Here is a 13,298-nt window from a genome sequence, read left to right on the forward strand (position 1 = left end):
TGTAAAAAGCAAGCTTGTGCTGCTGAATCCACTGAATCTGCCAACTGCCCTCAAACAAAATGTGCATCTTTTGCTTCACTTCTGTAAATCAGTGAAAACGCATTCAATAGATACACATGATCAGCCCACTTCTACTTAAGTAGAGGGCTGAAGTAGTGTCTCCACAGTTATATTGCCAACTACAGGCCTAGTATGCCCACTACAGCATTTTCAGTCCCCCGCTGTTTTTTTTTAACTACATTTCTGCATTTTTGAAACTCTGATGTGTAAACAGGGTCTTAGTCACCATTTGCTAATCCTTTTACAGTTTACTCAACCAGCCTTTAGCTTACAGAGGAGTTCCCCTTATGACGACAAGGTTAACTGATTTTATTTCAATCCTGCATTCACTAATCTTCTCCCCGTTTGTTGCAGCAGCTGGACTCAGGATCCTGCTGCTGGGAAAAAGTGAAGACAAACAGACAAAGCTTTGTAACTTCATCATCAGAGAGGAAGCTTTCAGTCACCCAAAAACTTTCCAGATGAAGCACTGTGAGTCAGCCAATGGATGGTGGAGAGGGAAACCAGTGACTGTGGTGAAAACTCCAAACTTGTTCAGTCTGTCTGTGGAGGCTGTGAGAAGAGAGATGAAGAACGCCGTGAGTCTTTGTCCTCCAGGACCAAATGTCCTGCTGCTGTTAGTGAAACAGTCTGAGTTCACTGAAGAGAAAAGACAAACACTGAAGATCATCCTCAGTCTGTTTGATCAAGATGCTTTAAAACACTCACTGGTGATCCAGACACACATGGAGAATAAAACTAACACTGCAGTTAATCAGCTACTTGAAGACTGTGGAGGACAATACCATGAAATGACACATGATGATCATAACCTGCTGATGGAGAAGATTGAGAACATTGTGACTAAAAACAAAGGAACTCACTTAAAACTCAGTGAAGAGTCCATAAAGTCAAAGTCTGAACACATGAAACCAGCTCTAAACCTGGTCCTGTGTGGGAGCAGAGGATCAGGGAAGACTTCAGCAGCAGAGGCCATTTTAGGTCAGACAGGTCTTCATTCAGCCTCCAGCTCATCAGAGTGTGTTCAACATCAGGGAGAGGTGTGTGGACGTTGGGTTTCTCTGGTGGAGCTTCCTGCTCTGTGTGGAAAACCTCTGGAGACAGTGATGGAGGAATCACTCAGGTGTGTCTCCCTCTGTGATCCTGAGGGTGTCCATGCCTTCATCCTGGTCCTCCCTGTGGGTCCTCTCACTGATGAAGATAAGAAAGAGTTAAAGATCCTCCAGGACACCTTCAGCTCTCAAGTCAATGACTTCACCATGATCCTGTTCACTGTAGAGTCAGATCCTTCAGCTCCAGCTGTTGTTAACTTTGTGGAGAAAGACCAGGACATTCAGAGACTCATTCAGAGCTGTGGAGGGAGACATTTAGTTCTCAACATCAGGGACCAGCAGCAGATCCCAGAGCTGATGGACATGGTGGGAAAGATGCAAAAAGTCAAATCAAAAAGCTACTCAACAGAAACGTACGCACATGCCCAAATGGAAAAGATCATTCTTCATGCTAAGCTTGAAAACCAGAAAACTTGTAAGTACAACAAAATTTTTCCATGTGAATATGAGTGAGATAAGCTTTTAGAGTTTTTTTTTAATTATAAACAGTTTAAATTAACATTTATATTAATAGTTAAAGGTGTTCAAACCGCTGCCTTTTGAAGTAATGCTTGACCTTCTTATTTCACAGGTGATGATGTGAAGCAGAGCTCAGAGCGTCTCAGGATTGTGCTGATCGGGAAGACTGGAAATGGGAAGAGCTCCTCAGGAAACACCATTCTGGGTCAAAGGAAGTTTAAAGAAGAACCAAGCCAAAGATCCGTCACCAAACGCTGCCAGAAAGCTCACAGAGAAGTAGATGGTCGTCCTGTCACTGTGGTCGACACCCCTGGTCTTTTTGACACAACTTTGTCCCATGAAGAGGTTCATGAAGAGATGATAAATAGCATCAATCTTCTGGCTCCAGGACCACATGTCTTCCTGTTGGTGTTACACATCGGGAGATTTACAGAGGAGGAGAAAGAGACATTAAAAAGAATCAGAGAAGGATTTGGGAAAGATGCAGAAAAGTTCACCATCGTCCTTTTAACTGGAGGAGATTCATTAAAGCATTATGATATGTCCATTGAAGAATATATTGAAAAGAAATGTGATGATTCCTTCAAGAAACTGATCTCTGACTGTGGAGGCAGATACCACGTGTTCGATAACCGTGATGCTGAAAACACAACCCAGGTCAGTGAGCTGATAGCAAAGATCGACACAATGGTGAAGACAAATGGAGGAAGCTGCTTCACCAATGAGATGCTGCAAGAAGCTGAAACTGCAATAAAGAAAGAAATGGAGAGACTGCTGAAGGAGAAGGAAGAGGAGATGAGGAAAGAGAGGGAGGAACTTCAGAGAAAACATGAGGAAGAAATGAAAGAAATGGAGGAAAGAATGAAAAAACAGGAAGAAGACATTAAACGAGAGAGAGAAAAGAGAGAAAGAGAACTCAAAGAAAAAGAGGAAATAATAAAGAAAGAACAAGATGACAAAATGAAGGAAAGGAAAGAGAGGAAGGAAGAAGACAGGAAGAGGAAACAAAAGGAAGAACATCAACGGCAGGAGTGGGAACAGAAACTTGAGGCTTTGGAGAAAAAGATAAAGTTAGAGTCAGAAGAAAAAGCAAATATTGACAAACAGCTGGAGGAGAGCAGAGAAAAGATGAGAGAAGAAAGAGAGAGCTGGGAGAAAAAACAAAAGGAGGGGTGGGAAAAAAGAAATGAAGAAGAGGAACAGAGGAGACAGGAGGAACAAACCAAACTCAGAAAACTTCAAGAAGAGTTTGAACAGGAAAGAAAAAATTATGAAAAGAAAAGAAAAGAAGAGGATCATAAGAGACATGAAGAAGAAGAAAGATGGAGGAAACAACAAAAAGAAGAAATTGAAAAAGAGAGAAAGCAGAAAGAAAGAGAACTGAAAGAAATGGAGGAAAACATAAAGAAGGAGAAAGAGGACAGATGGAAAGAACAACAAATGAGAGAAGAGGAGGACAGGAAGAGGAAACAAAAGGAAGAACATGAACGGCTGGAGTGGGAACAGACAGTTTCAGATTTAGAGAAAAAGATGAAATTGGAGTCAGAAGAAAAAGCAAATATTGACAAACAGCTGGAGGAGAGCAGAGAAAAGATGAGAGAAGAAAGAGAGAGCTGGGAGAAAAAACAAAAGGAGGGGTGGAAAAAAAGAAATGAAGAAGAGGAACAGAGAAGACAGGAGGAAGAAACAAAACTCAGAAAACTTCAAGAAGAGTTTGAACAGGAAAGAAAAAATTATGAAAAGAAAAGAAAAGAAGACAGTCATAAGAGACATGAAAAGGAAAAAAGATGGAGGAAACAACAAAAAGAAGAAATTGAAAAAGAGAGAAAGCAGAAAGAAAAAGAACTAAAAGAAATGGAGGAAAACATAAAGAAGGAGCGTGAGGCAAGACTGAGAGAACAACAAAAGAGAAAAGACGAAGAGGACAGGAGGAGGAAAGAACAGGAGGAACTTCAACGGCAAGAGTGGAAACAGAAACTTGAAGCCTTGGAGGAACAGAAAAAGTCAGAGTCAGAGAAAAAAGTAGCCACTGAAAGACAACTGGAGGAGAGCAGAAAACAACTGAAACAGGAAAGAAAGAGCTGGGAGAACAAACAAAAAGAAAGTCAGGAGAAAAGAGATCAAGAAGAGGAACAGAGGAGACAGGAGGAACAAACAAAACTCAGAAAACTTCAAGAGGAGTTGGAACACGAAAGAGAAAAGTATGAAAATGAAAGAAAAGAAGAGGATCACAATAGACAAAACGTGGAGAAGGAGAAAAAAGCCATGCAGGAAAACCATGAGAAAGAAAAGGAGAATCTAAAGAAATCATATGAAGAAGAAGCCAGAAAGAAAGCTGAAGAGTTCAATGAATTCAAAGAGAAAAACAAAAAGAAGTATGCAGCTCAGAAGGAAGAGCATGAGAAACAGATGAAAGACAAAGAGGAGAAATATGATCTCTTGAAAGCGCTTAAAGTCCACAGTGAAGAACAACTTAAGAAGAAACACCTGGACCAAATGTGTGACGTTGTGAAATGTGTGACCAAAAAAAAGGACAACATTCAAAAAATCAGCGAGTTACTGGAAAAACAGGAGGAAGAAACAAAAAAGCAGAAAAATGAGGAAGAAAAGAAAAAACTGCTGGACAAACATGAGAAAGAAATGGACGAGCTGTTAAAGAAACTGTTCAGTCAAGCCGACAACTCCTGGTGGACACGTTTCAGAAAGTTTTTTGGGTTTGAGTAACTAAAAGACAAAATAATCTGAGAATCACAGTGGTTTTGTGTGTGTGTGTGTGTGTGTGTGTGTGTGTGTGTGTGTGTGTGTGTGTGTGTGTGTGTGTGTGCTCTGCAAAATGAACAATATGAAAACTCTCCTCATACGAGGAGAACAGTGCTGATGCCAATTAACAGCTGCATTTATGCTGTGTTTTTAGCTCATTTTAAATCTACTGATAGGCTGACTTCTCCATGTGTTTCTGTGTATGATGTATGATGTATGATTGGGTTTTTGTACTGATTTGAATTTCTGAAACTCTTCAGTGTTTGTGTTGGATAAAATTTTAAAGTAGAATTAAAATCTGGATTGTTAGTCATTTTTCAGAAAAAAAAGATCATCTGATCTGATGATGCTCTGGTCAAGAGGAGAGTGTTGAGTTTATCAGGCTTGTGTCTGAGTATCTGCTGCTCTCTACTGGTTCCCTGTTGCACTGTTATTGTTCTTCAGCTGAGGGACATGTTTGGTTTGAATTTCTTTCTTTGCATGGGAGACAGGAAGAAGTGAACTGGTGTCTCTTTGAGAGAGTGCTCTGAAATTTATAAAGACTAAAGTTAATTTTTGTTTTTAAGATGTGTCTTAGATGATGGACTGTGAACAAAGTGTGACATGTATTACCCCCAAATATGATAAACTCAGTGATAATACTTTCAACATTCAAAATTTTCTGTTTCCTTTAACTTCTTTTATGTTTGGTGAAGACAAGTCCCAACTCAAGTGTTTTGATTTTGGCTGACATCTTTGAATTTATGGAGGTATTTTTTGAAATTCGATCTTAATTTATTTCCTCTGTATTGTTTTTTTTTTTAATTGATGAGACTTTTACCCTTTGCTCTGCTGTAGACACTTCTAAAGTGATTTTTTAATAATATGTAAAGAAGAAAACAAATGTAATTTTCATATTTTCAGTGGAATGGAATGAATCAGCATGATAATCAGCCATTTTCAGTAACTATTTATAATAAATATTAAAACAAAATATTACTACTAATTAGGGGAATCCAAGAGATAACTGGTGTTGTTTTAACTAAAATATTGACTGATTTGTTGAAGCTGACCACATTAACTGAACAAAATGCTGAAAGATTGTTTCTGTTTGATCTTTGGTTTGTTTGTTACCATTCATTGATTTCTTTGAAATGCTTTTCATTTAATAAACTTTACAATGATCTGGCAAATAGAGCTTTGGTTGATTCTTTACCTGCACACAAGACTTCCTGAGAGAGAGAGAGAGAGAGAGAGAGAGAGTTTTATCTGGGACACAACTTTACCAGACTTTTATATCTTTATCCCTTGATCTCAGGATACCACCATTACTGGAGGAACTGTCCAGGTATCAAAGCCAGGACTTCTACACATAAACCATTTAACAGTGATGTATTCTAACAGTTTGTATTGTTAAATGCAGTGATCGTATTCAGAGGACACTTTCCATTTTGTTGTGTATGTAACTGTATTTTACAGGGACTGACCAGAAACACCCACAGCTGAGAGTGAAAGTCCAGATCAGACCAGAAAACTGTGATTGACAGAACAAGGCAGCAACATCACCCTCTGGTCCTCTCACAGACCAGCTGTTTGCAGGTAACTCATGGAGACCATGGAGAGACTCTTTCTGGTCTTCTTAGCATCAGTTACAGAGAAAGACGTTCAACAGGTAAGAACAACAACTTTTCTGTTTGGAATAAAACAACTTTCTCTAATGTCTCTTATCAGTTTGAACACCTCTATTTCACACAGACAGATAAATATTTGACACAGTATGCACACTAATTTTCTCCATAATACCAGGAAGCTTAAAAACTTTATGTCAAGTATAGTAAAATAGTTTCATTGTTTGTGTTTGAGAGAGGGGATTGGGCCACATTTAAAGGATGAAAAAGATGTTAGAATTTAAGAATAAAGTCATGATATTACAAGAAAAAAAGAACATAGTTTTGAGTCAAAAAAAAAAAAAAGTTGAAATATAAACATGAAGTCAACTCTATGAGAAGGGGAAAAACGTTTCCTTTAAAAATGAGAATTTTAAATGTTGGTACATCAGTAAAATGTATTAACATTAGTCAGTTTTAATGGAGTTTTTTAAACTTTGAATTTTGGACAAATACATAAATAAATAGTGCAATAATACATAAAACGCTGTTCACCTTTAGACTGTAGAGCAGCACCTCTTCCAAGCATCCCTTTCTTCTTCTTCTTAGCTAGCTGTTACTTCCAGCAAGATATTCCCACACACTGTCAATAACGAACAATAAATCCTCAAAGCATTTTTTTTTTGTTCCTTTCCCTTCTCTGCCTCACTTGTTTCATCGTTTTGTCCCCCTGGCCCTCTTCATCCCGTTTAACTTCATTAAATTAGTATCTTTTCTCTTTTTTTTGATGTATTCTGGTCACTTTGAGCCTGATCCTTACAGAGAAAGTGGCTTGACCTCTGACACTTCGTGGAAGAGTCCACCTGAAGAGTAAGGGGCGGGGGTGTGAAGATGGAGTGACCCTCTACATAACAGGCGACTGAAGAGACCGTGAATCATCAAAATCAAGCTAGTAACGGTGAGTCAAAGTGTGTGATATGCGTCTTCAGAAATGACTCTTCATCACTCTCATTGTCACCGTATGGTATCTGCGTCTTTTAAAAGAGAAAATGTAAGGCTTTTAAAGCTTAATCATATCTTTATTTCCCATGTCATATTTTATGCTTTTTGTTCGTTATTTTATATTTAGAAAGATAAAAAAAATTGACTGGGAAACTGTTGAGGCCACCAGCTACAAAATTGGGGGTGACTGACTCAAGTTTGCAGGGGCTCCATGAGATGGCGCCAGTGACACGACGATAGAGCTATGAACCAGGCCACCGAGGTGATGTAAACAGCTTCTTATGACATTAGACACGGGAAAAGTAGAGTTTACTCAATACTGTAATAAAATATCATAAATAAAACACCATAAAAAGAATTGAGGACAACTTTTTGCTGACTGTCACGGAAATATTCAGCATGTTTGAAATAAAATATTATTACATATTAAATAATGATCCCCTAAAATTTCTGTGAACACCACAGTAGTTTTTCTATTGAAGTTTAGGCTCTTCTCAAATAACTGACTCCTTAAGTTTCTCACAGAAATTCTGTAACACATTTCCATGACTGATTGAGATCTTTCATACCAGTTAGATGAAGCAAGAATTTAAGAGGTATATTATTCAATCTTTGATGAATTGTAGAAAAATAGAACAGAGTGGTCTCTGTAAGCATTATACTAAACAAAAATCAACAAGGAATTGATTTCAAAGAGGGTCAAAAGTCAAATCTCTATTTTATCACATTCATTACTTCACTAGTGCTTTAACTGTTAGAACATTTTATAAAAACACTATAAATGATCTGTGGACATTATCATTTACTAAACAGATTGTTGAGCTGTTGAAAGAAGGATTTGCAGAGGTATTACATTAAGATTAAATCAGACAAATGCAGGTCACTTTTAGATAAATTTGCCAATGGCTGACATGCTATGATGTTTCACTTCCTGGGTGTAAACAAGCGCAGATGTCATTTCATAGTGCTGTGTGGTTTTGTAGTATTTTGATCTGGTATGTAGAGATAAAGTTGTATAAAGGCTGTTTTTGATTAAAATTGCATATCACCATTCCAGCAGAGCAGAAGCTCATGGATTTTGCATAGACCTGCATTTAGGACTAAAAAATGGTGGTTATGTTTTACTAATATTAGTGACACTTGACAAACCACTTGGAAACCATTTACCCTTAACCTCCAAAATATCATGTGACATCTTTACCGTTCTTTGAAGGTTTTTCTTATCATTAAACTAATTACTCAGATTTTAAATTCCTGTTTCCATGACTAAATTCGTCGCCTGAGAACATCCGAACTTTGGAGACTAGAGGAAATTTTCTGGACCAGAGAGCACAGATGACCAACGTTTGCAGAGAGAGTCAGGCTGAAGAGAGGTAAACTTCTGTGGTGAGGTGTTTCATTCATTCTTTTTTATACGTACAGCTAGGTCATTCTTCTGATTGTTGGGTACAGCTGTGCTCTTCAGGAAGCAAGTCTGTCTCACTGTAGGGGTAGGGGTTGTGTCACTGTAACTAAAAAATGGGCTTAATCTATATAATAGAAGGGGAAATACATTAATATTTACAAAACCATGTGACTTTAAGTGTTTAAAAAATTTCAAAATGATCATCGACTGTGGTGTCACTAGAGGGTGCTGTGTCTGGTTGAATTAGCTTATTCTCTGTTGACTGTAGTTGAAGTTTCTGAGAATCAGCCTGATCACTTCTCACCTCTGTATAACTGTACACAGACTCATATCTGCCTTTTTTCTTCCCATTGTTTATGTTTTTGTTACCTTTAGGTGATGATCATAGGTGAAAGGCCATCTGTACATCATGTTTTTGCATGGCCTATTTTTTATGGACAGTTTTTTAGATGCACAGAATTAAACTATAAAACGTGTTTGCACTTTTTTGTGGATGTACCTGTAAATGACTTCTTACTAATGATCCACTATGCTTCATGTGTTTGATGCAGCTAACCTTCAAGCTTCCTGATTATAATTTATCCACAGGAATACTGATACACCTGTGTACATGCAGGTTATTCATGAAGACCTGAAGCGTCCAGCATGGCAAGACTCTGTCTGGTCCTCCATCAGGTCAGTACAACAAGTTCTCCATTTGGACAGTTACAGAAAATTCTCCTCTCTAAAGCAGGTAGTCTGTCAGGTCATTCACTTCACTGTAATGTCTAAGAACAGTCTCACACGTTAGTGTTAATGATAAAACTTAAGATGGAACATCCAGACCTACAATGTACTTTATTCACTGAAACATTTACACAAGCATATGCTCTGCAATAAAATGTGAAAAACGCCAGGACTCAAAAAGAAACAGATCAAAAATATGCTTCAGTCAGACAACCTGGCTGTTGAAATCAGATGTTTGATCTGCTGGATGGATAAGAAATATATCCTGCTGGTATTTGCTGTCAGTTATAATACATAGAAAATAAAAATTGGTATCAGCAGGTCAGGCTTTTTAAAGATTGGTGATCGGCCACATAATTGTGATGGGTGTACCCCTAGTCTGTGATGATGTTTGGGCGGAGAGGTATTTACAGGACGCCATTTCAGATGCCGAGGGAGGAGAAAATCATAAGAACTGATCCGACTTGTTTTAGGGTGTGTTAATGTTCAGCAATGTTAACTAGGAGAGACTCAGTGTGAGCTCGTAACTGAGAAAGTTATTCACTGAAAGAAAGACGTGTAGTTTTATCAGCTTTATCAAAGGGATAAGAAATGGTTTATATCTCTTTAGACCAATATCACACACAGTGTTTGAATGTTTCAAGGTTTTAAAACATTTTTCATAGAAATGATTCAATTAAAACTGAGCTTTTTTTTTTTAGTTTTTGTGACAGTTTAAATGTGGCTGCAGAGAAATACAAACCTTCTGTAACCTTTGACACTTATCTGACAGCAGGGGGCAGCAGAGAGTTTTGATTTCTCACACACACATGCACACACACAAAGGAAAAAGAGAGAATAAAATTTCCTCATACTTCTGACCACAGGTCTGGTCAAAAATATGAGGAAATGCTCCATCAATAGAAGAGATTTAAACTTGTGTGAAAGCCACAGAGTCAGAGCAGGTCGTCTTCAAACCTCACAGTTACGCTCCAACATGTTAAGTTTTATAAAACTGTTTTTTTTTCAGACTTCATTTGACTGCTGGGTGACTTTTTAAACTTTTTTTTCCAGCTCATCCTGTGGCTGGGATTCATCACTTTTTAAAGTTTCACTTTTACTGCTGATTGTGTCACAAGAAGAAAATCCTCAGGTGAGTCAACTTCACGTAAAGTCGATACAGAAAATTAACTAAATAATGAAAGTAATAGTAGAGAACTTGTTTGATTGATGGACAAGAAGGGCTGATGTTCAAACCTCAGGATGTTTTTGAATTATTCAGATTCACTGAATGATCTCCAAACGTGATGTAATTGGTTGTTTTATAAAGTCACTGTTTATTTTTTCTGTAACTCAGTGTAATGAAAACATTAATTCATGCTGTAACTGTTCAGGTTTACTGTGGAGACAGTTTAAATCTTCAGCGTGTGATATGTGTGTGTTATAGAATAAAAATATTCATTATTAGTTATTTCTCTAATTTATTTTCCTGTTGATTCTCTGTTTCTTTATGGAGAGAAAAGTCACATGGTGTGACGCTCCAAGGAGTCTCATTTCTCTTAAAACGAATCTCCTCGATTCCTCACTTCTCTCGTCATTTCATTCATCTCTCATCATCTCTCTTTGGAGGGACTAAGACGTAAGTGAAGGACGCAAGTGGAGGAAGGAAGGATGAAACTTTGGGGCTTTGAGACGCACCCCATGAAGAACGACAAAGGGTGCTTCTCAAAGCTCCAAAGTTCCATCCTCGCCTCCTCCACTTGCGTCTTAGTCCCGCCCACCAGAGATGCATGCCAGAGACGCGAGGAAACAAAGAGAGGAGAGAGGAGACGAGGAGGTTCATTTTATGAGCATTGAGGTGTCCTCTCCTCCGGAGCATCACATGAAGCGACGTCTTTTAGTGATGACGGCGTCACAGCTGGATAAACCAGTCTGAACGGACGGCAAATTAAATTAAGGAAAATAATGTAAACAACAGGGCGTTCGACCGCGGAAAATTCATATTCACTTTTAGATCAGTTTAACATGAATATGTTCATGAATGAAAAAGAAAAATGTCACGTTTTCCCAGGCCCAGATTGATAGTTTTTAATTCTTATATTGGGGCCACTTTGTGTTCATAAATAATGTGTTTATTCTGCTATAAGCACTGCTTAGCGCACTGGTGGGACAGGAGGAGAGAGAAGTGGAGCTGTCTGCAGCGGTGCCTTTCATCCATTACGTGCACGCAGAGGGACAGAGGTGAAACTGTTGCTGTATCAGCCAATAATGGTATGATCTCACACCCATCACTGATAAAACAACAGTTTGCTACTGTATGAAAATGGCGTGGTTATGTGTTATTTTTAAAGGTATTATTGAACTGGCTGGAGTGGGCCAGTGGGGCGCGCAGTCAGCTGACCCAGAGCCTTTCAGTTTCACTTTGAGCCTAAATTTGTTGTCTGCTGTCCGGTCTCTGGGGCTCTTTCTAATTGTCTGTTGTCATCCTCAGTGACAATGAATGTTGTAATCATCCAGATAAATATCAAACATGTTTAAAAATTATCGGGGCGGCTCCGACGAGTCTGTGAGACGATTGTGAGGCTAAGATTCATCTGTCAACCACTCACACAAGAAGATAATCTTGGACGAACATCGGGGCTGATTTTAGTCTCTGACCAGATTTCTTCCCTGATTGTGGGGAGGACCGACTCTGGGTTAAATCTGGGTGAGAATCCTGTAGTGTGAGCCAGGCTTTACACTAAAACAGCTTATCTTGCTCCATGGTGCTCAGGTTTCACACATGTGGACAGCTGACGCTTTATAGCCGGCTCTGATATGCCACAAGGGGGCGTGTCTGTCAGTGAAAAGACTTGCGCGAAGCCTGCACTTGTGGTTCCTCGATTATGCCTCCTCCAGCTCAGTCTCCTCTCTCCTCTCTCCTCCGAGCACATTTGGCGCTTTGGAATGTCCTCCAATATGGCTGCTCACAAAGTACTTCCGGTGTCGCGAAGGAGAGAGGAGATAGGAGACTGCATTTTGGCACATTGGGAAGCACCCAAACTGGCAACAAGTTAAATGCAGGAGGTGATAAGGGTGATAGGAAACAGGTGGGGTGAAACAATCAGGGAGCAGGTGTGACCAGACGGGGCAGGACAGACAGGAACACGTCTGGAGTAGAAACAGGCATCAGAGATTCAAAATACTTTTTATAATTTTGTTCTGACCAGAAACATCAAGAATGATGAGGAGTCGTCCCAAAATCTTCAAAATGTTGGGGGTCAAGTTTGGTATCATATTGAAATATGCGCTATCATGGGGTGTGTGCCAATTTTGGTGAGTTTCTGAGCACGTTTAGTGGGTCTAATTGAAGCTCAAAGCACGGAGGAAATAATAATGAGAAGAAAAAAGAAACTGACAGAAAACAAAAGGGTCCTCGCCCTTAGGGCGGCCTTTGTCCTTCAGACGAGGACCCTAAAAACGCTCTCAGTGGTATTCTAACATTTAAGCTGAATAAATAACCAGTGTTCTGCTGCAGCCCTAAAAAGATACCGTCTTAAGTTAGAGCCTTAAATTCCCACCGAACCACTTTGGAACTAGTTTGTCTGTAACTCAAGTTGTGGTTTTATTACGATGTACTATGCAAACATAAGGTTTTTCTTAAATGAACTAAATGTTTGTAGATGATCATCATCAGGTATTAATGACAGAGAAATCCGTTTTTTAATCAGCCTTTCCAAAAACTCAACACTTAACCTTTAATTATCTTAGGAGAATAATTTGAGAAAGTCACGTGATTGATACAGCGGCTGCGTCACCTGCCACTAAGGCACCAAAATGTGCATTTCTGCCAAATTAATCACGAATCTTTTGAAGCAGAGTTCTTTCCTTCAGAGGACCATTTTAATCTTGTATCTGCAAGTAAAGTTTTTGTTTTTATTTTCTTCTTTCATACTGTCAGTTTCCACAGTTTTTTATTCAAAAAACCTTCCTGCCTCAAAAACAAGTGCGTAGGCAAAACCATCATTCACAACACTTGCACTTTGATTGTCATGTTACGTATGTTCACATTATTTATTGACTTTATATTTTAAAGATAAAAAAAAGATATTTCAATTTAGATTACAACACAATGAGCCATACAAAGTACAATAACTCAAAGAATTTTGCATATTCGTTGAATCACTTCACCAGTAAAGTCTCTCAACTCAGTTACTTGCAATGATGTTT

At 38.7% G+C, this 13,298-nt stretch overlaps 1 protein-coding gene across 1 annotated transcript; it reads left to right on the forward strand.

Moving 5' to 3' along the window:
* The first annotated feature begins 957 nt into the window (after window positions 1-957).
* On the forward strand, window positions 958-4,355 carry LOC141790014 (uncharacterized). The gene is made up of 2 exons (XM_074669644.1): window positions 958-1,587; window positions 1,744-4,355. The coding sequence occupies exons 1-2, from the start codon at window positions 966-968 to the stop codon at window positions 4,353-4,355; spliced, it is 3,234 nt and encodes a 1,077-aa protein (XP_074525745.1). The 5' UTR covers window positions 958-965.
* Window positions 4,356-13,298: the final 8,943 nt, after the last annotated feature.

Source organism: Halichoeres trimaculatus, unplaced genomic scaffold (assembly GCF_033239565.1).
Source record: "Halichoeres trimaculatus isolate MK-OKI-2021-1 unplaced genomic scaffold, fHalTri1.1 fHalTri1_scaffold_5, whole genome shotgun sequence".
Classification (NCBI taxonomy): Eukaryota; Metazoa; Chordata; class Actinopteri; order Labriformes; family Labridae; genus Halichoeres; species Halichoeres trimaculatus.

What these genes read in the sequence shown, in the direction of transcription:
- LOC141790014 (XM_074669644.1), top strand. Translation starts at nt 966, where the DNA reads ATGAAACCAGCTCTAAACCTGGTCCTGTGTGGGAGCAGAGGATCAGGG. An exon ending in GCTTGAAAACCAGAAAACTT is followed by an intron (nt 1,588 to 1,743) that starts GTAAGTACAACA and finishes CTTATTTCACAG; the next exon opens with GTGATGATGTGAAGCAGAGC.